This window comes from Gavia stellata, chromosome 20 (genome assembly GCF_030936135.1).
Source record: "Gavia stellata isolate bGavSte3 chromosome 20, bGavSte3.hap2, whole genome shotgun sequence".
Taxonomy (NCBI): Eukaryota; Metazoa; Chordata; class Aves; order Gaviiformes; family Gaviidae; genus Gavia; species Gavia stellata.
Genome location: NC_082613.1, coordinates 5,448,331 through 5,474,906, shown reverse-complemented (window position 1 = coordinate 5,474,906; position 26,576 = coordinate 5,448,331). Strand labels below are relative to the sequence as shown.

Genomic DNA, 26,576 nt, shown 5'->3' with positions numbered 1-26,576 from the left:
GATGATAAAAATGGTTCATTTAACTGTCTTTTTGGAATTATGATGAGCTGTTTGACTGGCAAGGCTTAGAAGAAATTACAAACTGACAGTGAGAATGTGTCAAGATGGCAATGTTAAGCTCTCAAAAACAACTTACAGAATGCCCTTGCTACCTTAATTTATTATACAGCTTAGATTACACTACCACGTGCTACTTCTTCCTTAGAATCTACCTTATACACAGCAAGAAAGGGTAGTACTCATTGAATGAGAAACTCTTCGCTATTTTGCTTTAAACCCTTTGTTCAATTTCTGTTCTTGTGACAATATTTGAACTCACTGCTAGATACAGCAGCTTACTCCAGCTGTGGGCAGGCATGACCGCAACAGTCACACTCAGGCCTTGTTCAAATGGAGTCTTTGAAGAATTGTCTTATCAAGCCCTACATCAACTGCAAGCCCACAGACTTTTTTTTTTTTGAAGTTCGCTAAGTTGACCCAACCTCAGGGAATACATGGCCCAAAGGTGACTCTCAAATGAGATGCATGCAGGTGGTTAACTCTGAAACTCCTGCTTCAAGAAAAAAGGCAAATACACTTCTCCATGTGATAGATGTGATGAATTTTGGGTTAACACCCCCCAAAATACAACAAAGACACAACCCCACAGAACTGCTTCATTTGCTCTTGCTTTCAGAAATGGCTAAACCACATTTGCTTTACATAAGATATGCAAAATGTTTTCCATCTATTTCTGTAGAAACAAATATGTACATGAATGAAGGACAGCATTAATGGAAAATTTTCTGACACAAAGTTACATCCCTAAAATTTGGCAAACTTATTCCTGTTTTATGATAGGAACTCAGTCAGCTTCACGTACAACCACTGCTCCCGAGTCAGCCTAAGAAATCTGCTTGTAGGCATGCATATTCCTTAATGCTAGTTCCATACAAAGGCAAAAGCAGTGTTTAATGCACGCTCCTCAACGCAACCCACCCATAATAAATGGGGAGAGAACCTGCATGACCCTAACAAGCATTGACTGAGCATTTTACAGGGCTTTCCTAGGAGAGTGGTTAAAAAGCGTCCCTGGTTTTTACAGCTCAAGACTCCGCAGAGCTGCTACCCGGCGCACTGGGTACGCACCAGCAGCCCCTCTGCTGGCACCCACCGCAAGATGGGGAGGTGCCACCCTTCATTTGAGGAAAAATTCCCGAAGAACAGTTACTGCCCTTAAACAAACTCCCAAACCAAACTATTTAGTCCGAGTCAAAACACCCTCTTCCCCCGGGTCCCCGTGAGACACCCCCTTTGCCACGAGACCACCCCCAGCCCAAGGGGCGACGCAGGGCGCGGCCCGCCGCACCCCAGCGCGGCCCCGCCGAAGCTCCCACCGAGCTGCGCGGCTGCCCCAGCGGGGCGCGGAGCGGACAGCCGCGGCCCCCGCCGGGGAGGAACCGGCGCCTGCTGATGCGAGGGGACCCGTCCTCCCCGGACACCCTCCTGCAGCCCCAGGCGGGGACAGGCGGCGGACACCGAGCCCCGCGGCGGCGGCCGGCCCCGTGCTGGGGGGTCGCGCCGCTTCCTCCCAGAGGGTGAAGCGGCCCGAGCGGCGGGCGGAGGGGGACCGGCGGCGCCCTCGCCCCGCATCCCGAGGGCGGGGCGGGGCGGGGCGGGGCGGCCCCTCCCCACGCCCCCCGGCCACGTGCTCCCGGTAAGGGCGGAACCCCGAAGCCGCGCGCACCTGCGGCGGCCCCCGCCTTTGTGCAGTGCAGGTGCAGCGCCCGCCCCCCCCGCCGTGACGTCACACGGCCGCTCGCGGGGCACCATGGGAGAATCCCAATGTTTTCCAACGGATGCGCTCAGCAGCGCGGCGGCTTGAGGCGACTCCGGGAGCGACGCTCGGGGGGGCGTCCCGGGAGGGGGCGTCCCGGGAGGGGGCGGCGGGGGGCCGGGCCGGCGGCCCGCGCCCCGGCTCTTCCCCACCCCGCCAGGCGGCATGGCCCACCCCCCTGAGGCGCCCGAGGCTGCCCCCTGAGTGCCCGGTGCCGGCGGAGCGCCCCGCCGCAGCCTGCCGACGGCGCCGGGGAAGATGCTGCCGCGGCTGGTCCTGCCCGGCTGACGCCCCGCCGCCGCCGCACCCCCGTCCCCATTGTCCCCCGGCCGCCTCCGGCTCCATGAGCGCCTCCTCCTCCCCCCGCCTCTGAGCTTCCCGCCCTCCACCTCATGGCTGCATCGGAAGAAGGGACCGGCTGCTTTCTCCCGCGAGGCAGGTCGCAGAGTGACCCCAGCATCCTCACCGACCCCGCGGGCCCCGGCGCCGGGGAGCACCCAGGTAACGGCCCCGCTCTCGCCGGCAGCGCTCGGGGGCACGGGGGGGCGGGCAGGGGCGCGCCGGCATCATCCGCCGGTTTGCAGCGCGGCTGTCCGCCGCGGCCGGGCAGGAACTGGGACCGCGTTCCCTGCAGCCAGTGCTGAAATGATGCAGCGGCTTCGCTCCAAACGGGATTACAGCGAGCTCTTCCCGCGGCTTGGCAAGCGCAGCGCTCCTCCGCGAAGTGAGCGTGCGGGGGGCGCGGCGGGCGCTGGGCAGCCGGCGGGGGCCCCGGGGGCGCCCCGCGCAGACCGGGGCGCAGACCGGGGCGCAGACCGGGGCTCCGCCGGGCCCCGCGGCCGCCCGCGGGCAGGCGACGGGCTCCCCCGCCCCTGGGTGCAGCGCTCCGGCGTGGCAGCGGTTAACGCGGCAATCGAGGTTCACACAGAGCTAATTTATTACTTTCGTGGGGCGGGAGAAATAAGGTCTAATAAAGCAGGCTGTTTGCATGGGATCACCATGGAGACAAGGGGAAGCAGAGTCATAATTAAACGCTTTCTCCCCACGAGAAGGTAATTTTCACTACATAGGGAGAAGCGTAATCTTCTTACGAAGTGCGGGCACAGAGGGTGGTGCTGGGGGACACAGCCGAATCGCTAGTATATAAATAGAATATTGTGATTAGATTTTTTTTTCTTTAACAATGGTTAATGATGTTTTCAGCTTAACTTCACTTTGAGGAGTAATTCTAAATGTCTGTTGGTGGTGACTCAGTAATTTCAGATTGTCAGACTCTAAGCAATGATGACCCCTTTAGAGAAAAAAAGAAACAAATAACTACATCACTTTGATGTGATGTGATTGCACGGAAAGGCACAACAACAAGCTGGAAGCAAAGGCTAAGAGCCAGTTTACTCTCAGTTTATCTGAATAGATGGTCATACAAGAACTGGAAGGTTTCGTTATGAGAAAAGCAGTAATCAAAACAGTGTAAGACAATGAATGGGATGTTGATCATCACTGCCCATTACCCTGAATTCTAAACTTAGCAATGGGTTTGGGTTTTGGGTCAGCCTGGAAGAGACATTCCCTGAATGCAATCTTGGATTGAACTTCCGTTCCGGCCTTTTTCAGATCACTGAGTAAATAAAATCTGCCAGGCTCTTTTCATACACCTGCTATACTGCTTCCTTCTGAGCCAGTGAGGATATTAATATCTGTAACTATTTTAAGTTCTTCTATTTATTTGTCTTATCAAGCAATTCTGAGCACCTTGCTCTGGAGTGAAATACAAATTAGATTAAGGCAGACAGTAGATGATTTATCTCTGATGCCCAACGGTTCCGATACCCTAAGTGAAGGGAACAAAGGACTCTTCTAACATGAACTGCTCGACTCACTCCCAAAGGGGCAATCTTGACTGAAAGAGGAATGTATGTTTCTGCCATTTGATTTCTGGAAGCAGAACTGACTAATGAAAGGCAGGCATATGCAATCTCAGTTTTAATTCCTCTATATTATTTTCTGCTAATCAATTATTTTGACCTTTATGAAATATACAACAAAGAAAGTACACAACATGTCCGACATACAGACAAAGATATAAACATTATTATGCTTTTTGCAAGGAGAAAGAACTATCAATACTAAGTAGCATTTTTTTCCCCCCTAATACAGACTTCATCAGATAAGACAGTGTCCCATTGCATGGCAGAAGCTATACTAATACACAAGAAAAGATGTCTTTTATGGTATTGTGTTATACATACAGTATGTGGAGAGAAACAAAAGGTGATAAATACATATGGTTTTTGTCTAGGTAGGTATAAATAGTAATAGAGTTAGCATGTTTGGTAAGCTTCTCAGGTTTTAAATTTGTTTATCGAATAGTATTGAATATCTGTATTCTTCAAAATGATAACAAAATGAACACAAATGACTTAATTTAAATAATATTTTACCCTACAGTGTTGTAAGTAGTCACTTACTATGAGCAATTTCATACAATCAGCTACTCAAAAACCTGAAATACAATTTATACTATTGTAAGAATTATGTGTGCTAGATGACCTAATTGTAATTTATGTTATTTTACTATTCTGGAAAATAGTTTTATCATTATCATTATAATACCAACATAACCATCTATGGACTCTAAGTCAAAAGAAAGTCTCAGGAGCGCTAAATGATACATACAAAGTTTGTGTTCACACCCCAACCCTGCTCACAGACAAACCATGCAGAGAAGTAAGTTTGAGCATGTAGGATTCTTCTCTAATTTAAAAACTAAATTAGTTTCCATTAACATTTAAGTCACACATTTAAATTATATTGACAAATAAGCCAATAACAAAATATGGATATAACTGAAGGATCACTGCAAAAACTCTACTGCTTCTATATGGCGTTTGAACGATACTATATTCCTACTGGAGATGCACTCTTGTTTTGCAACATTTTCTTGAATGCATGTTGTGGTCAAGGATTATTCTGCACCAATTCATTTGGCTATGTCTACTGTAGGAAAGTATATCAAGGTAGAAAATGTGGTAACAGATGAAGCCAGCCTATACTCTAAAGATTTTTCTGGTGTTCATGTGGGTTTGTTTAAAGACATAATTGATATTCCTTTTCTCGACCTATGCAATTACAGTGGGGTTTTTTTAGCCCAGGTTTATACAGGAAATTTCGGTGACATAGCTGAGAATATAGAGGTGGCACCATATAGCTTTTCCTGTATTTACCTAAGAAAATTCTCTGCTGCAATGGTTCATTTTCCTTTCTCTCTTGAAACGCCAGCTTAACAGTGGTATTGACTGTACACAGCATGGTTACAAGACTTGCTGGCTGTCTTGCACAAGTTCAGAATCTTTTATCACTGGACTGTATAATCTCTTTTTAGCTGATACTGAGTAATGTAAACATCAGATTCAAGGAACTCAGGATGAACAGACTGCAGATGGCAAGTGTTAGTTCACTTCTTACTGCTTTCATTTGCAATTTTTTTGATGAACTATTGCTGGAGGTCAAATCTCAAAGGGAGTTTCCCATGTGAGAACAAAGCTGAAGTTTGTTTTTTGGTGGTTTTCTGTTTTTTGTTTGTTTATGTTTTTGTTTTGTTTTGTTTTTTTAAAGAGGACTTCCTCTTCTTCCAGCAAGAGCATGGAATAACGAAGTTCAAATAGCCTTAGATGTTGATTTTTGAGATGTTCTGGACACTTGCAAACCTGACTGATTCCAGCAGAAGCTGCAATTACTCTAAGCCTTGAACATATCAGTGCTTCACGATAAAGCTTCTTATCTAGTGTGCTTTTCTTCACAAAGCATTCACTGTGGAAATGAAAAGCTATTTTATAACCTTGATTTACTAGAATAGATACAATCTTTAGACTACAGTGAATTTTATCACCTGTAAAAAGCTTAAAATATTAACACATGCCACTGTGATCTTATTAAATGTTCCTGCAGTAAATAAGATAAACAAGGTGTTCAGTAAACTAGAATAGAGGCAGTTAATAGCTATTTATTCTAAAACAGGGATATAAATTCACTGATTTAGATCCTTCACATGCAACTTTAATTAAACAGCAGCTCTTCACAGTGATCAATTAAGACATCACAGTCACGGTCTGAGAAGAAAATATGGACTTCAGTTATCTGTGCAAGCTCTACTGACAAATAGATAATTTCCTCCAGCATTTAAATGGTGCATATAGTTCCTCTTGGTAGTGTAGAGAATACTAGAATACTAAGAAAGATAAGAAGGAATGAATGTTTCTTTGTTTTAATTGAATCAGTTATTTTCTCCTTTAAGACAAAATAATGCATTTCAGCCTGTGATTTAAGTGAACTATTTTAGGGCCACTGAGCAATATTTTATAAGAATTAGTATTGTACAGCGAGCACTGGACTTCATATTTCAGTCTTTACTTAAGCACGCTGTCACACTGAACGAGCAAGCCTTAAGAAGGAATATGTCCTGAATTTGAGAAACACATATCAAAATACTTATGTCTTGCTTAACTATAGACTGTCTCTAGACTGTGCTGCTGTTAAGAAACTGAATTTCATTTTTCTTATTGTGCCATGACTTAATGCCAGATTGACAGGAGAAGAATCACAATTAACACAACTTTCGTTTGGAAATCCTCATAGGAAAGAGTTCTAAAACTAGTAGCATCCTCCCCTGCTGCCATTAAGATGGCTGTTCAAAGTCTCATTGTTTTCACCAAGTTTGGGAGAAGGCCAGAATATCCTATTGTATCAGATTTTGTGTATAAAGACACAACTTAATTGATTGTAGATCTGGGGTTATCTCTGAGCTGAAAAACTACACTAGGAAATACCACATCCTGCCATAACATCAAGGGGAATATTTGAGGCAGTTAAGAAAGTTTAAAAATGATGAAATACTAGTTAAGTTCTAATTAAAAAAATTAAAAGGTGATGGAAGATGATTCAGATGGCAAAAGACAGCAATCACTTAAGAAATTATAATGCAAAGAGGGATTTAGTTAGTTCCAGAGATGATAGTTTTTTCCTTTCCCCTTTTTCTTTCCCCCCCTCCGTATTTCCAGGTAAGGATCAAGAGAGAAAGGAAAGTCTAAAGAGGGGAGGGATATGAAATTCAGAACAGGTTTCAATATCACCATCTATTTAAGAGACAGTCGTAGGAAGCCAAAATATTGCTCTCATTATATCCTTCCAGCAGTCACAGGGCATAGAAAAGATTGACAATCTCATTTAATTTGTAGTCATAAAAGACAGGGCTCTACAGACTGATGAAGAGCACACCATGTCAAAACTCTGTATTAATTGAGGAGATACAGACAACCATGACAATGTGTGAAAATGTCACACCCCCCTTAATTTTGGGATAATCCATTTAAATTTGTGTAAGTATGCATTGGTGCCATCATGTTTTGCTCTCTATGCTGCTACTTTTCCTCCCTGGCACCATGCAATTAAAGAATGCTTTTTCAGGATTGGCACTACTGAGTTCTTCAGTGGACCTTGCCAGTGGTCCACTGTGTCTTCCTTCTCCTCCAGTGTAGGATCTGTACCAAGGCAAGGAGCTGTTGTGGTGCAAGCAGTAGCGTTAGATGTTGTTAACAGCTATATTAGTGCAATTTCTTAGCATTCCTGCTGGAGAAAACTTATGAAGGGGGCTTCTCAGCCTCTGCACTCTTTGTTGAGGTGTGCTTCAAGATCGGACAAGTTAAAGCTACTTCAGAGTAGTTGTTCCAGAGATGTACAACTGTGCCGCTGCTAGACACTAATTCCCTTTTTATTTCCATTGATACAATGTAATCTGCAGCACTGTGCACTGAATTTACTCAAGGAGAGAACAACTGCATAAAACTTAAAGCTCCTTCATCACCGTTTGTAGTTATCGTAATTCAAAAGTTTTGTAGAAGGAAACATTCTTGTAAGTATTCTTCTATGATGCTAAGAAGAAAATTGAAGTGTCATGTTCCTTCTACATGCTCTCTCTTTGGGCTGAAGGAATACCTGTAACCCAGCAGAGCCTCACAGGCAATATAAGGACATCAGCTGTCAAAGTAATGCCTAGGGAAAATCATAATGCAATAAAACATCAAGTATAGGAATACTCGATACTAGGGCTTTTTTTGTTTTTCTTCTTTTTTAAAGCTGTAACCTAGCCTGAATAGACTGTGCCACTCCCTTCATATGCCTATCATTGATTTCTCACAACATTTTAGGGTTGGTTTGTGCTGCTAAAGATTTGAATTAACACTTGTTGCTGACGTATTTGTCCCTTCAACAAGTTTGCTCAGTTTGAGTCTTGTACATAGTGTTAGGGGGCTTGTTAGCAATTGGAAAGCTATGCTTTTCCCCCTTAGCCATCAGGACACTACACCTGTAAACTGCATAATGTTGGAAGCTACTGGTAGGGGAGGTTTGAAAACTCAAAAGCATATTAAAAGTAAAGTATAGTGGGTTTGGGCTGCAGGTGCTTGTAAGACACAAAGGGAAGGCAAAGAGAAAGAGGGGTACAATAGGAGTGCAGATAGATTGGTGCCAGCTTTCTGAATCTGCTCTAGTAATTTTTGCTGCAAGTCTATTTATTCCAGGCCCATAATTCAGAAGATCTTGTAACCGTGTGCTTAACTTAAAACATGTGCTTAAGACTCGAGGAAATTGATAGCAGAGTGAGCTCCAGGACAGAAAAAGTTGCTGTTGATGTCCTGCCTGTCAGTTGGCTGGTGCTCTCATCCTTTTGCAGTCATTTAGATCACTGCAGCTTAAATCAGGGACTTGTAGGCTTATCTGTGATGTCTTTAGTTGTGGCATAAATTTGCAGATTTGATACTAATACTTGAGCCAGGCCACCTATTAAACATGTTTTTTCCATCATTTGCATCTATAATTACTTCTGCATCCCTGAGTAATAACTGAGGGTCCTGTTTTCCTCCTAGCTTTACAGTAATTTTCTTCTGAGCAGAAAGACTGGACAGAATCTCACTTTGAAATGCAGAAGCCTAAGGGACCATCACACAGTGCAAATGTGCACTCTGCTCCCGCACTACAGAGACCCAGCGCACTGCTCTTCTGATATTCCAGATGCTGTTGGTTCTCTTATTCTCAGTGTTACTAGCAAAACCCTTGGGACATGTAAAGGATTGGGTCTAAGCCTGAGTATCAGAGTTAGAGTAGGTAGACTATCACATGTCAGTGAAAAGCTTTTTCAGTAGTTATCTGATCTAACAGTTTCTATTATCCCTTATTGAATCAGAATGAATTTATTAGTTCTAGAATGTATTAAATATTGTATCTCCCCTAGTTCCTGGGAATCCTCTCTCATGCACCAGAAAGAACCTAGTTATGTGAACACAAGTTCTTCCTTCACGCTTATGTTGATTACGGCATTAAAAGCAGAAGGGATGACATTGCACACTGTGCAAATAACACGATTGATTTTCTAAATGTTTATATTGATATCTAAATAATGCATTTGCATCTTATTTAAGAAATGTCTACGTCTTAAGTATACAATCATCAAAGCAAGCTGTATGAGTGAAAAGGGCTTTTTCAGAGTTGCAGTATCTCATACGTAACATAGAGAAGTATTACAGGTCTCTTGTATACTCTCTACAAAAGGCATTTCTGCTTCCGTCCTTAATTCTTCAGATGTTTTCATGCATCATAAAAGGACTATCACAGATTACAAAAAAGATTCAGGCTCAGATTCTCCAAACACAGATGTCTAGTCTGAGAAATACCTATGGGCTATATCTGAAATAATGCATGATTGTGCCAGTGGTTGTGCAGCATATAAAGACTGTTCCCACTTTAAGTAGTTTGCAATCTAATTTGAAAAAGACAGAAAACAGTGAAAAAACCCAAGTGTTTCCTGTATTTTACATATGGGGAATTGAGCCGTAATTTAGTGCCTTCTCTGAGTTTCTGTAGGAAGCCAGTGGCACCACTGGAAGTTGACTCTGGATTTTGTAAGACTCAGTCCCATATCTTAACCACAGAAATCATACACAGCAGTACTAATGTTGGGATAAATGCTGCTTATGTATCTAGGTGTTTCAGAGTCTACTAGTCAAGTCATGGAAAAAATTGGAAGGGAGAAGGAAAAATATTTTGTATAGAAAAGGAAATCTGTTCTCATTGTAAGGTTAGACAACTTTGATTTTTTAATTTATTCATTTTTAAAAATGAGGCTGCAGTTTCTTGTTCTATGGCTTCCAGTGTTTCATATTACTAATAATGGAGAAAACAGTTTAGGCAAGTACATCTTGGAAATTTGGTGAATTAAGGAAAAAAAAAATTCTGAAACGCTGCTCTTTGCATAATGTTACACTGGGACAGTTTATTTAAAATCACAGGCAAGCCTGGTCTCTCACTTGGACTTTTAGGACAAGAATTTTTGTTTGTTAAAAGTCTTCAGAGATTCAGTTTTTGTGCTGAATATTGTTTCACCTAATAGGAAAAAAAGGGAAACCATGGGCTTTTTGATGAAAGATGGACAGGGATTTCTAATTGCCTTTTAGTACTGCTCCTTCCTCTTTGAAATTAATTTACCTTCTAATGACCTTTTTTGATATGAAGTAAAGGTCGTTGGGAACTTGACAGAGAAAAGTTAAATCAGAAAATACGTATTTGTCCACACCTTCCCGCCCAGCTTTGGGCAGGTGTATGTACACCAGTTTCAGTAAGGACAGAATTTAAAGAAAAAAAGAAAAAAGAGATCAGTAGTTAGGCAAGATGGGCACTTGAACAGAATGGAAACTGTTCAGTCAATCAGGTAGTCTACGGAGTACTGATACCCTGTCTTATCTTTCTCTCTTTAATGTTACAGGCTTTATTTTAAAACAAAAGTAAACTCCAAATTTGATTGCATACACTAAGTACAAGTACTCAGACTTAATTTGCACACGTAATAATTTGTGCACACAATTAGTTGCGTCTCTGTGCAAATAAGATAAACTCATATGTCTGTCAAATAATAAAAAACTTCACACTTTAGCTATGAATAAAGATGGTTTAAGATTAGTCAGTCAATTAATGTTTGCACCACACTTTGAAAATGTAATGAGTTACATAATGCTTGGAGTCATGTTCATCTGGAAATGTAACTGTTTATTTCAGTGAGTAGTTAAGTAACAGTATTAATCTTTCACAATCTATAGTTTTGGAACTCTGTTTCGAGACTGCCCGTTTTGTGCTGTAATAAGTGGGCTACACCATTTATTTACTTATAACATTATGGCATTTTTTAACCAAATTTGTGTCTTTGAATTTTTAAAATTTAATAGGTAGAATTAATTACTCTGGCTTCTCTGAGCAGGTGAGATCTATAAATACCAAAGAGTAAGTAAAGCTAAATAAAAAAGCTTCATTTTGCCTCTAAAGGTAGCTAGAGTTTGTATGCTAATACAACAGATTTTTTGTGCCCATTAAGTCCCATGCTTTTGGGAAATTCAAGTTGATTTATGGTCTAATGTGTACACAATTTACACATGCCCTAGAAAGCACATCATATAACTACTTGATGCAGGTCAATAGTTTCATGCTTGAGTCTGCATAAATATTTCAGTAAGATGATCTTAATCAAAGGGTATCTTATCTTGCTCTCTGTAGTACAGTAATATCCTGTAATCACACATGGTTCCTGCATGCGGACCTGTGATTATAACTAAAGAAAGGCACGTCCTTATGCATAAAGCACTTCATGATTGCTGCATATAATGAAGAGACAGTTCCTGTGTTAACTTCCTTATTCTAATTTTTTTCTTTAACATCCTCAAACTGTTCTGTTGCTGCATAACCAGCAACTGGACATAGATCACTGCACTACATCAAACCCGTGAAGCCTTCGGCCTTTTCTGAGGGCTGCTGCATGCCTCAGGCCACGAAGTCTTCCCTACGCCTGCCCATATTCATCTATTGTGAATGTCTGTCACATTTCATTCAGTTGCTCACAGAAGTCTGCATCTTACCTCTTAACTAAACGGCCTGCACCAAGACTTGGTTTTTTATCCTTATAAGAACATAAGAAATGCTCTACTGGGTCAGAACTGTGGTCCATCCAGTCTAGTACAGTGTTCTTGACAGTGGCAGTAGAAGATGCTATTTAGGGAGAGCATACTTGCCCAGCCTTGAAGCTTGAGACAGGCTGGAAGCAAAGCAAAGGGTGGCTGAATGAACACATGTGAACATCAAATGAAGTATTCGTGGTCAATCTTCTGTGTTTGAGTTCAAATAACATTCACAAGTGTTGATGCTTTGGGCAAGTTTGCTCAGCATCTAGAGCCAGCCCTGCTTGCTTGCCGGAACTCAGACAAAACATTAGTAGAAATCAATTTCCAAGAGAGTTTCTTGGCTCCTGCAAGTACTTTTTAATTCTTTCATTATGAATGATATCAATCTGTGTGGAATATTTAGATAGAGCAAACATTCTCAACAGAAAGGTTAGCTCCTATTCTACAGAAGAATTACACACTCTTCCCTATCTCCAGGTCTTTCTGTGTAAGAGATATGATGAGATTGCTTTGGAAGAAGCTACTGTCTAAGCCAGAATACCTCAGCCTCCAGAGTTAAAATGCTTGCAGTTATGTATGGTGGGCAGAGTTGGGGAAGATGACAGCAAGTTTAGGACTGGAGCCTGGAAAGCTGCCCACACAATGCCTAGTGTCACAACATTATTTCAGCTGGACTTGAGAACTGTGATGAAGGAGCAGATAAAGGCAATAGTTAACAGATTTCTTCTAGGCCAGCATACATTATGGTCAGCTATATAATGGCCACTGCTGAACATCCACTTGAGGGATCACTGAATTACTGTAAGCATTGCAATGACTTGTTCCCTGCATTTTGAATGAGCGTGGCGGAGTGAGACAGGTGGATTGAGAACCTTAAATCTTGACCATCCCAAATTGTTTCTGCAGCAGAGAGAAAAGGACAGTAAAAGTGAAAAACACACTCACTCAACAGTGTGCCAGTCACCTCTAATGATGGCTCAGAGCAAGGGGGGATTTTGTAAACTACTGCAGAAAAGGGGAGAAAAGTTGTACAGACTTTCACTGGCAGGCCTTGGAAATCACAGTTGTTGAGATTGCTTGACAAATCTGGTTCTGCCTGCTTGCCTTCTCTCCAGCTACCTAAATCCTCAGCCCCTTTTGGGTTGCTCACAATGCATGATAGCGTATATAACACTGATTTAATTGGGTTTCTCTGAAGTTTATGCTTTGCAGATGGGACTTCTATAATTTTGTAAGCTCTGCATTTATGATAGAAGAAAAAAACTGAGATTTTTTTTTTTAAAATTATAGTAGCTATGCAGACTGGGTAGCAGCTTTCTGGGATTGCAGAGGTCTCAAGGAGAAAAGCATCCTATTTTCCGATACAGCAGTTCAGCTTAGCTTCAGCTAAAATGTTTACTTCCATAACAGTTGCTCATTTGACTTTGCTCTATATTACAACACCTAGAAGCAGAGAATAAGTACTCATATTAGAATACTAACTATGCAGAGAAAGCTCTAGAAAAAAGAAAATGAAGCCTAGTCTTTCACCCATACAAATTCTTCACTTGTTCACCATGAGTTTTAAATGAGTAGTTTCTTGTTTAACTCAAGAAAATTAATGGAAAAATCAGAACTGAGATAAACTACATATATCACTTCAGTTTTCACATATGAGATACTTAACTCTAGAGAATGTAGCAACCTGTAACACTTCTTCCTGCAAGTGAGGAACATAAGTGAACTTACTGTCATCTGGGAATCCCCTACGTTTAGGAACATAACAAAGGACCTGAAGAACATACTATTTTACTGTAAACTCCTGATACTAATTCAGAATTGAATGGCGTGATATAAAAAAATTACATCCTCACTAAAACCATGACTCTGCTAGATCTGTAATAAGAGCAAATATCAGCCAGTGCCTGAGGCTAGTTTACTTGAACCCTCACAATAGTGGTTAACTTAACAGATGACATGATGAGATGCGTATTTTCTTAAGGCAAACATAGGGTATGTGAACAACAGCTGTCAAGATAGATAGCAAATAGACTTCTTAGTGTTATGGTGTACATTTTCTGCTGTAATTCAACCAGAAGAATAAGCTGAAAGGAAGCCAAGTAAAAGGGATCATTTTAACAAGTAAAAGTACAAAGAAGCGTCATTCAAAAATCTGGAATATTGTGCGTGAATGAAAATGTTCTAAGAAGAGGCCCTAACTTGTAATAGAAATGTGTCCTGTATCTCTCTTCTTTAGTCCAAGAAAGCATCTTTGAAGTCAACACAGGCTGATCCAGAAAACTGGCATTCCTCCTGTCTTACTGAGTTGGTGCTTTCCTACATCCTCTTGTTCTCTTGTGAAAGAGTAGAGCTTGTTGCAACTTTTTTTTTCTTTTCGGTCTGCTTTCTCTACATTTTGGTCACTTTTCTGCCATCTAGTCTGAGTTCATTCTGTTAGCTAGCACTTTTCTTCTGCCTTAGCAAATGCAGGAGCCCCCTGCTCCAGATGCCTTTGTCCTGAATTATTCTTCTGGAAACAGAATGGGTGTTACTACTGTAGCAACAGAGAAGCCAACAAAGCCTGCCTTCCTATAGTTTCAGCATTTTCAGTCCTCAATTTGATCTTAAACTGTCAAAAATCTCATTTATGACTTATGACTTCAGATTGGATCCTCTGTTGTCTAATGAAATGTCAGTCTGACTCAAAACTATTCCCTTGGGGCACTATACAGCATCTCTCCTGTGTGGATGTGTTGGTGCATAAGTAAAACTGACCTCATGCTGAGGCTTTTCCTACAGGTAATACTCAATAGGGTCACTAGTGTCTTTTTTCATTATCAATATCCTTTATTGAAAGTTGCCAGTAAGCTCCAAAGTTATTGTGGGCAACATGAGATGAAAAGTGATTAAATAATCCTTGTTTCTGAAAGAAGAACCTGGGAGCAAAAAATGGAAGATGCTGTAACTTGCTGTTCCATTTATATTTTTCTCACTCTTGCTCTAATAACACTATTTCTAGGATGTGTTCAGGCTTTATCCAACACATCAAACGTCTCTAGTTCTACCAACCTCTTTGAAAAAACCCTGCATTATGACCTGGGGCATTACTCATCTATTTTATTTGGGAGGTGATGTTTTATATAATCAGCTCTCTTGAGTCCTGCACCTGCAGAAAATTCATTCCACTTTCCATCCTGGAATTTAATACTTATTTATTCCTCTATTTCTTTGCCTGTTGAGCATTTTACACATGTTTCGCAGCAACTTATTTAAAAAAACAACAAAAACAACCCCCAGCAACGCCCTCCACCCCCCAAACTCAGAAAAAAATTCACTGCCCAGAGCTTATGCATTTTGAGATGATGGTATATTTGGCTGCTCTAATGAAGTGATTTTAAAAGAGTTAAGTTACAGAATATGCTCTTAGCAGCTTAGACATCATGAAAAAATCAGCAGAGAAACAAACTTTTGAATAGGTATGTATGGGATGATGTTTTCACTCTATCCAAAGGGACAGATGTCTCAAAAGCAGAATACACCTTTATACATTTTTTTCTTTTTTTTTCTCATCCTATTAAAATAAATGGAAGGCTGCTTCTGGTGGGTTTAATTATTTAGTTTTTAATGCAAATTCCCCTCCCACCCTCCCTCAAGAAATTCCCCTGCCATTTGCCATCACAGCATTGCAGAAATCTTTTTAGATCTTGTTAGCTGATGTAAAGTTCTGAGGACAAAAAATACTTTTGAACAGATTAAATGTACGTATCCAAGTAGAAAAAAAGCAGAAGTAGATACCCTAGATCTTCAAAATTGACTTTCATTTTAAGTAGTTTCTTGAAGAAAGAGGAGAACCTCAAGTATTACATCATGTCTTTTCAGAATTACTAAATTTTAAGCATCAGAAAACATTTTTTTCCTGCTTTCTGTTAATGATCTGATTTTTAGCCTGATAGTGTCTGTTAAAATGAAATCATACAGACTTAGAAATATCTTTTCTGACAGAAAGAGACAAGTCTAAGCATATAAGAGCCAACAGGAATGCATGCAGTTTAGGGATTTCGTTGTTGTTATAGATCATAATTTTCTCATAATACAAGAGAGATTACGGAAATATGGCATAGTCTTATTTTGTCTGACATTGTAAAGAAAGAAAGACTTAAAGGATTAGTCTTGGTAACTTAGCTGTTCCTTTGCAACGTATTGTGATATAATAGAAAATAATGCGGTGCATATCCTGAACATGAAAGAGAGCCTCTGGTCAGAATCTCGTTAATGCCAGAAATGATTTAAAGCTAGCTAACAGTCCCAGTTTTCTGTCCCAGAAATGACAACACAAGATGTGACACCTCTTATTCTAATGCTACATAAGAGCATCTCATGCGTATGATATCATTCAACACAACTAATTCCTCAAGATTCACTTCTCTTCATTGTTAGAAACCTGAGGACAGCACAAGAAAGCAGGATTAGGTTTTAGACAGAAGCTGCTACTTTGACAGGGAATGAAACTATCTAACTACTTTCTTTTCCCATGTCTCATGAAAGGGATGGGCTAAGGAGGCAAAGTGAACTGGTTTTTACTCAAGTAAGCTAAGCACCTAATTTACACATTCATTGGACACAAAGCTTCACTCACTGTGCTAACAAATCACCATAATGAAGCATTTGCACACCCACCCACATTTATACACATGCTGTTGCTCAGCTTGCACCTGCAATGATGGTGAATAGATGTGTAATTGCATATATAAGTCGTTGAAAGAACAGCTACTAGGCAAGGTCTATGTAGCTATAGTAAGTGACTGCTTTTTTTCTTCACATTGCTGTGGTTGGCAACTTTTTGGAAGCTGTTTTACCACATAAATCCTGCTCTTCCATTATTCAACTCTCAAAGACTTTTCCAAGGATCCTGTATCAGCTCTACAGGTGTTGGTATTGAGTCATGAAAATGTTGCGTCATGAAAATGTTGAGTCATGAAAGTACTTCATGGGCTCATGCCTCTTGCAGAGTCAGAGAGCCACGAGTCTCCCAGCTCCTGACTCTGAGAAGCTCAGAGCAAGGGCAAGTGCTAGAGGGCCAAAGTTCAAGCATGCTCAGATCTTCCAGCTAAAGGAAGTTGTGTAGAAGAGGTCAAAAACTGGTACTAGAAGATTCCCCTTAGAATAACAAATACCATGTGCTGAAATGTACATGTTGCTAATGGCAGTACTGTACTTCCTGGCTTACAGCTTCCAAGTCAACTCTTATGGTCACTTGATATCACCAATCAGTAATCCCATCTTCAGAGGGGCCACTAAAATGCTGAAGCCATACCACTTCATTAAACATCCAAGTCATGTTCCAAACTTTAAAATAATGACGTTTATTGTGAAATTTTTAATTATACCTTCTCAAAATCAATTTTTTCTTCCCTCATTTCCCATGTGACATACATCTATGCACAGAACAAAATCATTGATAACTTGGATGTTTTGTATCCTCCAGAAATAGCACTGAGATTCCTTTGTAGGCTTTTTACCATTGCAACAAGCCTGACTGACCCAGTGCTCCTGCTCTCATCTTGTCATTTGGATAGCTTTCAGAAGGTATGACTTCAAAGCGACTGTTCCAAAATAGTATGTCTGGAGTGGTTTTTAGTAGCTGCTTTATTTCATTGTTGTTCTGCCCGTAACACACTCTGCCTTCTGTGTGATGTGAAGAAGGCTTCATCTACTCCACTACCAGCTAAGTCTACTTGAGGTGACTACCTTGTTATTTAGGATTATTTCTCATGACAGATGTGTTATTTACAGCAATTGTTTCCCAAAGATGTACATAGTATCATTTTCATAAATTGTCAGCAGCTTTGGGATCACAAGTATCACAGTGTATTTGTTTAGTCTTATCCATTTATCTGCAAATCAGCAAATTCAAAGTGGCTCCAACATCAGATTCCAATAACAGTGATGTTTGAGTAGTAATTATATTTTTAGAGTTTTGTCTGAAATTTAACAGTTTTAACTATACGTATTTAATGGGCATTTCATGTCTGTGTTTGACACCACTGTCCATCAGTTTGTTTGACTGACGATAATGGAAACTCAGTTGCACATCTGAACCAGTGCGTCACTGCAAAACTGTTTGCACTATTTAAATGCATGGACACTAAACTGTGATTCTCTCTCAGGTCTTGTGCTATCATATAAACCGTATCCATTACAAATTGATTTGATACACATAATCACTGTTTAATTGTAGTATCTCCTAAGAAGGCTATATTATATAAGTGAAAATAATAGCATAGGACAAGTATATAGTTTTCTCTAATAAGCAAGCTATTCTGATTACCCTGTCCTAATAGCATAATTGCATTCTGTATGGTCTCTTCTCAGCAATAACTCTGGTAGTTACAGTCTACATGTGGTCCAGGTCCTGATGGGAGAGGAAGGGGTTTGGGTTTGGGGTTTTGTTGTTGTTGCTTGAATCTGAATTTTAAAAGTACGTAGCTAGATTTTTCTGCATTGCGGCTATGGTCAAGCTGTAGGATAAGCTCTAGGATAAGGGAGGGTAGCCATCAGGTTTTATTAATTTTTCAGGTTTTACCATTGTTGCTGAAAAAATAATAATTGCAGCCTTTATTCATGGGGGGAGGTGGGAAAAGGAGAGGTAAGGAGGGGACGGGAGCTGTCATCTGTTTACCTTTATACATTGGTGTGTTTTCCTGTTAACATATTAGGTGAAAAGCACAACCCAAAGGGTAGTCTGGATTTCCCACATTTCCTTTCTTCAAGCCTCATGTCACTATACATCCATCAAGCCTGCAGTCACATCCTCAAACTAGCTCTGAGTGAGCTTAGGAGAGGCCAACACAGAGCACCAACTTTGGCCCTAATATCCATATATAAGAGGTTGATCAAACTTCAGCTATATTTAGGACTGAATTTCAGCCAATGAAGTACTACTATAAGAGCTGTTTCTCTAAAACAATTTAGAATGCAGAGCCAAGGATGAAGCCATTTGGCCATCTTAAGAGATGAGAACAAAGCTTTTACATTCAAGAGGATTTAACGGTGAAACAGTCTTGTAGAAGTGCTTGGGCAAATCTAGTCTGATGGTCCTTAAAAAATATTACATAACCATCCTCATTTTCCAATTTTTTCCATCAAAAATTATATTTACAGTTGTAAGACCCATTCTATTTCCAGAATATTCTTATCCTCCCCTCCCTGAAAAAGACTCCAGAAAACCCAACCCCAACCAAATTTTGGCCCCTCAAAAAAGAGAAGAGCCAGGCAATTATGTCTGTAAGTAACTAAGTTATTGCTAATGGTTTTACGCAGAAAGCGCTCAAATACTCAGATCACATACAGCATTAAAAAAAGTATATAACAGCCCTAACAGAACACCCAAGGTTTGAAGGGGCCCAAATAACCCATCCTGATGATGTGACTAAGCCCTGATGGGAAGGACTGGAAGGACAATTTCACTGCTATTGCATGTGGAATTCTTGTTCCGTAAACAACAGAATCTCAGTTCTTCTGGGAATACTGCAGTCACTTCAAGAAAAAATGTAGTTTGCAATTTATTATTTCATGATATGCACTTTGTTTACTATACAATAAGAGATTTAATGAAATAGCTTGGGGATTGAAACAGAATTTTTCAGCTATTTATAATTTTGTAGCTGACTTAACCATTCACATTGAATTGTGATGCAGAGCAAGTAATTGCACATGTTAATGGCAATTACAATAACTAACAGGCATAATTAAGTGGTTTGCATATGCACTCATGGGATTTTTGTGCATACAAATGTTTGTATATTTTCGCATCTGATTTTACGTATTTTCTTCATCATATGTAAAAGAACTCTCTTTTATATGTTGTTGCCATGCCTATTTCATATTGTACAATATATTATACTAAATGTTCAAAGCATTTAAGCACACAGTTACCACTGATACATATTTCAACCAAATTATTGTAACTGACTGACTGCTTAACCAGATTGGATGAATAATGCTTTTTTTTTAATCAAAGACTGATTCTTATAAGTTTGTCTAGTTCTCTGGTAGATCAAGGACTGTCTTATTTGTTATAAATACTCAAATTTTAGAAACATAGTTTTGTAACTGAACTTTGAGAAATCCCTTTATGTGTCTTCGGGGCCTTTCTTCAGAATCTACCTGTGGAAGAACCTACTTACTAAAGAGTTGATAGCACAAAGGCCAGAATTTGCCAGACTGCTTTTCTTCCTTTGGTTTTGTTTCATTACGTCAATATTCCTTTTTTATTTTAATTTTTTTTTTAAGACTGAATAAGTCGTGCTACCAAATGATTATGCCATCCCCGCTCTTTAAGTTCTGTTTTCAGTTTCTCAGGAGTCTAGTTAACCTTGTCACAATGGTTTTAAATACGGCACACGCACTGATTCTGAATTGGTGAGGGTAGGTTATCGTGCGTTGGTTAAGACAAGGAATGCTTATTCTGGAGCTGCATACCTCTAGGGTGTGATCATCTCGTCAGAAGCAGAAAAGAGCAAAGTCTTCTCATTCCCATTTACAAAGAGCCAAATTTTAGTTTGAGTGGCACCCAGGCTGTCTGAATGAACCAGAAACACAGGAGCTGTCATTAAGCTTATCCACTTTCACTTACTCCTGGTTTCTCCACACCTAAGACATGACAGTTCCTTTCCAGGGTAAGCCAGGTAGAGTCCTTCAAGAAACCATAGCTGATGTGACTGTTTGTTTCGTAGGGCAAGGGTTTTGCTCTGTGTACCTTCACTTTTGGAAAATTCTGCTGAGATCAGCTTTGAAGTATCTGCATAACCCATTTCACCATGAAATGGAAAAAAAGAAATGGGAAAGAATCCCCTAAATTCAGAGAAGCAGCTTGCATAGGAGGACAATCCAGAAAGTTTTAGCTGTATCAGTTGTATGGTTTGGCAGTTTTATAATGCAGCTAGACTTTTTTCAGGGAGTAGAATGACTCACTCTAGAAGAGACAGAGCTAATGATGGTTGAAGAGTTCTAATGATGCCTTTTGTGTACAAACAAAGTACAAATCCATTATATTCTGCTTTCATTTTATTAATTAGTCATTCATTATCCAGTGCACTATCAATTAAGCCTCTCTGAAGACATTCTTAGTATCCTTTATTCATAATAAATATATCAGTCTCTGACTAAATGCCTGAATCGTTAGAACAGGTTTAGAGGATACAACATAGTCTACCTCTTTACAGTATGACCCAAGCCTCCAATGACAAAATTAAAGCATGGTCTAGTGGACAGACCAGCCACCCACAGTGTGCATCCTCAGTAGTCTTGTCCAAAGTCATAATTGTTATGGTTCAACCTAAAATCAACCTCCAGGACTGTCTCAATATGCATCCTCCAGGAGTGTCTCAATATGCATGTGTCTCGGAACACACTGAGCCAGCCTGTGCAGGAATGAAGCATGTAGTAAAACCCAATAACAACCCATGTTTATTAAAATCACAAATTCTTATTTCAGTGCATTTGCAAATGGACAAAATATTTAAATTCTCACAAGCAAGGTACCAAATGGTCATGTTAGTCTGGGAACACACTCAAATGGTTCAATCTATTCTAATTTGGCTAATTTCTCCTAAAAGTTATAGTGGTCTCTCCCATTTAACAGAATTAGGCAACATCTGTACAAAGCAAGGTTTGAATGACCAAGCATATGTTTTGCACAAATGCAAATAAACTTAATTAAGAGTTGCACTCCCTCATAGAGTGAACTGACATAAGGTATTGGACTAGAACTGAGCAATGCCACTTGTATTTGGCTGCTGAACTCATACAATACACATTTTGAACGCTGCAGAAATAATCTAGCAAGTACAAGTTGATTGTGTCATGAAAACTGTAATACAATCAAAGGGAATATGCAGAGAGAAAGTAAGAAGGTGCAAATATATTACTCACCAGGAATTATTTGCCCAGCTATAATGGATATCATTGCATCTAACTAAAACAGTAAGGGCTGTAAAAACAAATTTGGGTCACTCTGTAACCTTAATTAGTAACTACCAATCTTCCTAAACTTATTGCCTTCTCAACCAGTCAAAAACCCCCAGACTTTTGCTTCCAGTTCCCCAGATGACCTGTAATAACTTTCAGATTGCATTTTATTTAACTGATGCTGACTTGAAACATGAACAAGTTCTATCCTTCTCAAAAAAATACAGAAACAGCTAAAAATGAGAATTAGATAGAAAGGCCTCCTTACTTCTTTTTATAGTCACAGTTTGAATTTCATGCACGGCAGTAGCTCTAAGGCATGGAATCTATTAGATCATTTTTAGTTCTACCTATTATGTGAGCTGTTCTAGAAGAGAGAAAAACCTACTCAAATATATTTAAAGATAAAAGCAAAACATGAAACACAGCATTTTGAATGTATGCCAGTGTCTGCATCAACGTCATTCATGAGCCAACTGCATTCTGAAACAATCGCACAGAACCTGAATTCACAGCCTGAACTGTTACAGCAAAACCTGCCAGATTTAATGTATGCAGTTGTTTAAACTCCATTGTTGTATTGAAAGATGGCAATCATACATCCCAGCCACAGTGCTTCATTTTGTCATGAGTTCACACCAGTTTTTACCCGTCACAAGTCTAGTGCAAAAGGTGGCTTTATACTCAAATGGGGGAAAGTTGATGTAAGGGGAAACCCCTTAGTTACGTGCCGTATGACTGGTACCAAACATGCTTGGCCACCTGTGATGGCTAATGGGCTAGATTTTCAGCTGGTGGGAAATGGCTGTCTTCAGTGGAATCAGGATAGTTAACTCAAGCTGAGGAACTGGTGTGTTCTCTTTTCTTATCTTTCACTTTCTCCCACATCCACCCCCATTATCTTTAAAATGTTTTAAATGCTTCTACTGGGCAGAGGAGGAGAAGAGAAGCAAGGTAGCTTCTTGTCAGAGTAATTGCCTTATTCTCTGTTTTAATTGAGATGATAGGCCTATGCACCCTCACATTTAGGAAAGCAGTCTTGAACTGCTGTAGAGGAACCAGCCTGGAAAAGTAATCCAAATACGTATAATGAAACATAAACTGAATGGGGTGCATAAAAACCTCTAGTCTATTGCCTTTGCAGAGGGCTGTTAATTCTTAGAACGTGGTCATGGGTATTGTGTCCACATCTGAGTTTGCAAGTATTGCAATGCCTGCAGCACTTTCTGTGGAGGTCTGGGGTAATAGGACATCCTCCTACAAATAATGCTTGCTAGTGAAAGCTCCTGGGCCATGGGGAATACCCACATCAAATGACAAAGTTGTCTAGCTGCTTATTTTCTTCCCATATACTAGAGGCAAATGCTTACCTAATGAAGAGGTAAAGAGACAGCCTGTTCTTTTTTTCTGAAGTATCTAACAGTATTTGAACCAGTTGTGCACCTTTTTCTATTATATTTGTGCTTCCATTTATTTCAAATGGATTTGGGGGTGCTTAGTGCTTCGCAATGTTGCGAACACAGGGTGTAAGAGGAATGTGGAATTCAGACTTTGTAAACCACTCCTGCACAGAGTTGTGTGAACTCAACAGGAGATGGTCTTAGAAATAACCACTGTGTACTGACATTCTACTAGAAGGACTGCTTGTGATCCAATATGCTATTTAATTTTTTCTTATGCTTTCATAACCTGTGGGTATATGAGTTGTACATATTTTATATACACTGACTACTATTTTTAGCCAAAGGTATTTTTGCTTCAAGAAGCTCCCATAGTATTCTCATTGGCCTTTTCTTCTGATCTATTACAACCTCTGGGTTGACTTAGTATGCTAACGATGCCTTCCTGAGATACTTCCTTTACCTACGTCACATTTGTGAAACAAGAAATTGAAATGTATAGGGACTCTAGTGAAGATCAAAAGAATCCATATCTTAAATTTCATCTTTCGTTACTGCTATGCAAGTGAGAATAGAAAAATATTTTCGCCTGTCCTCTGCATCATGTGATTTTAGACACAAAGACCTTCATTCTGTAGATGTAGTAGAAAGATGCTAAAACAAGTTTCTTGTTAAAAACTGCCATTCACTCTATTTTTCTAATACAAGAACATCTGTGTTTTCATGAACAGAAGTCACATGTTGCTAAAGTAAAAGCTGAAAAGATCTTTTAGGTTCCATTGAAGAAAACAGTTGAACTTCCATCTACTTCAAAGAATCTATGTGCGTACTCCTGGCCATTTTAATGGTTCCCTCTAGTAAATCTGAAGGCTAGAAGATCAGTTGTCATGGGAACTGGCAACAGATGACTCAAGAAAACAAAATTAAATGTTGGCTTGATGTCAACAGCTAATCTAGTGCCCTGCCAGCTGAAATCACAGTTAACACGAACCATGCCTAACAAGCTGTGATTTGAACAGAGTTCCAGCCAAAGATAGAGTTTCTCACCCCATGAACAGGAGAACATTTTTAAAATTGAAACTAATGAGGGGACCCAACAAGTTTGGGAACAGTGAAACTTAAAAAAACATTGTTTATAATTGTTGAGTTAGAGCCTTAACAGCTATAAATCAGAGTTTCTTCTTTGACATCAAAATCATGATATCAAATTAATTACCATTTCAAGATCTGTCTTAGCATTTTCAGAATCCATAAGATTGATTTGTGCTGGGACACAGTCCAAAAATTGTTTCAAATTGTGGTTTTAGTACATCTGTTATCTAGAAAATCCAATTCTTATGCTATAAGCAATTTTGCAAAGGAACATCTTTAAGCATATAATTTTTAGACTTGGAATTTAAATAAACACTCTTTTTTCCTAAGGAATCATATCTAGCTTCTTTTGTTCATCATCAGTAGACTTTAAGGCCTAAAGGGCTACATTAAGGACTGTAATTCAGAGAACATATAAAAAATTGTCTTTTATATACAGTGATGGAAAATACAGCCTCAGTTAAGAACAATCCGCTAATACTTGGCTCCTCCTAGTGACTGCTAAATTAGCCCATATGGAGTGTAATAGAAAATAGAACAGTCCTGAAATAACATGAGAGTTTAGAGCTTGTTTACATAAACATGGACTATGAAAATCCATGCAGTTTAATTTATGAAAGTACAGTGGATTAATTAACTATTAAAATCTATGTGGACACTCATGTTGAGAATTAAAGTGAGCTCAATTTAATTTAGCTTTATTCTTTTCCAAAGTAAATGAACCTAAATTGAATTAACATTACTTTAATTCTAAGGGAGAGTATTCATGCAAATTTAGTGTGGTTTAATTAAGCTACCCCAAGCACACACAGTTAGATAATTTGGATTAGATTTTGTAAGCATTGCCATGTTAAAAAGCCCTGAGCTTCATGTAAAGGACAAATTTTAGGCTGAAATGTCTTTGAGTGCAGTACTGTATCAGTCTGGTTACTTAAGTAAATGTACAGTGATTGACTTTTCTCTTTGTTTTAGGATTTCCCATATGCATTATTGCCATGTTCTCTCTAGTGATACTACATATTCCAGGTTACTGCATTGGGAACATTTTCTAACCTTATTGCAGTTTTGGTTTTTTGGACCTAAGTACCAGAATGGTCTACTACCACAACACAATAATCTGCACAGCCACTTTGAAGTTTTAGAAGTTTTATACTGTCAATGTAACTTTGTTGTCACTGGTGGATTGCCAAAGTCCTGTTCAGAACCTATGACAATTCATTCTCTAAAAATTAAAGCACTCTTTGGCTTGATACATAATAAATCCAGTAGGACTTCATTTGCCTTTTTACATGTATAAAATATACAGAGGCCTTCTGAGTTAACATTTCACATGCATCTAGATCAATTTAAGGTCAGGAGTAGATTAATCTCAATCTACTTAATGCATCTCCATGTTTCAAGTTCACACTCAGAGGAAATATAAGTCACCTAAACCTACACAAAAAGAATCTCTAGATTTGTGAAAGACTACCTACATCTGTTTAGGGGAGTGAAAATGTATGTGTGTCTCAGTCTGCATACAAGGGGGCATACATGCAATCTGTTACCTATGACATCTTTCTTCTCTGGAAGATGAAGTTAAGGATTAGACAAGGAGAAGTGAAAAGAGGAATAGACTTCTGTTGTAACAATGCAATGCCCTGGTTAGTGAGTGCATCTGAGACATTGCAGACATGCTGTCGACTGCTTCTGAAAACATTAATTTGTGGCTGGCCTATCATGAAGTAAAGAGGGAGTTGTGCTACAACATCATGTCTTCTGAGATTGTGCAATTTATGATCTTTGTTCAAGACCATGCCTAAAGGCATGATTTAGCCCATATTTTGTACATAGGCAATTCAAATAAAAATAGAAGCAAGTGCAGTGCACAATTCATTTGGCTTTTCTTCCACCACACATACAGGTAGCTGCATTGTGCATTACTAAGAGTAAATAATGTTACAAACTATATCTCACATCTTTGTGTTACATTCCACACAGAATGTTCTATAAAGAATGTAGTTAATGATTAAAATTTAAGGTTTAGATGTTTTTTTTATAAAATCTTCTCTATCAGGACTGCTTATTTCCAACAAGTGTTTTATTAATTCAAGATTGCTGTGTATTTTTGATGGGAGTTTTGATGGGCCTTTTCTATAGCTTGTGTGTAGTCCTGAGCTGACCTTGGTGCTGAATATTGGCGTGGTCTTCTCTGGTACGTATTAATATATCGTTGGTACTCCCAGTGCTAGAGATAGATGTGTGTTTATGAGGATATATATCACGTTGGTATATCTTACTCTTATTAACTGATTAATGAAGAGCCAGTCTCAAATTCTTATAGCA

At 39.7% G+C, this 26,576-nt stretch overlaps 2 protein-coding genes across 2 annotated transcripts in view; one reads left to right on the top strand and one right to left on the bottom strand.

Annotated features, from left to right (window-relative positions):
* Positions 1-1,251: 1,251 nt before the first annotated feature.
* LOC132318807 (basic proline-rich protein-like) lies at positions 1,252-1,983 on the bottom strand. Its single transcript, XM_059827408.1, has one exon. It carries the CDS (start codon positions 1,981-1,983, stop codon positions 1,252-1,254), a length of 732 nt encoding a protein of 243 aa, XP_059683391.1.
* A 225-nt stretch (positions 1,984-2,208) lies between these two features.
* The window catches only part of PHACTR3 (phosphatase and actin regulator 3), a 112,817-nt gene continuing 88,449 nt past the window's right edge, over positions 2,209-26,576 (top strand). The window contains exon 1 of the mRNA XM_059827436.1: positions 2,209-2,317. Coding sequence (XP_059683419.1) covers positions 2,209-2,317 — 109 coding nt within the window. The remainder of the gene's footprint in view (positions 2,318-26,576) is intronic.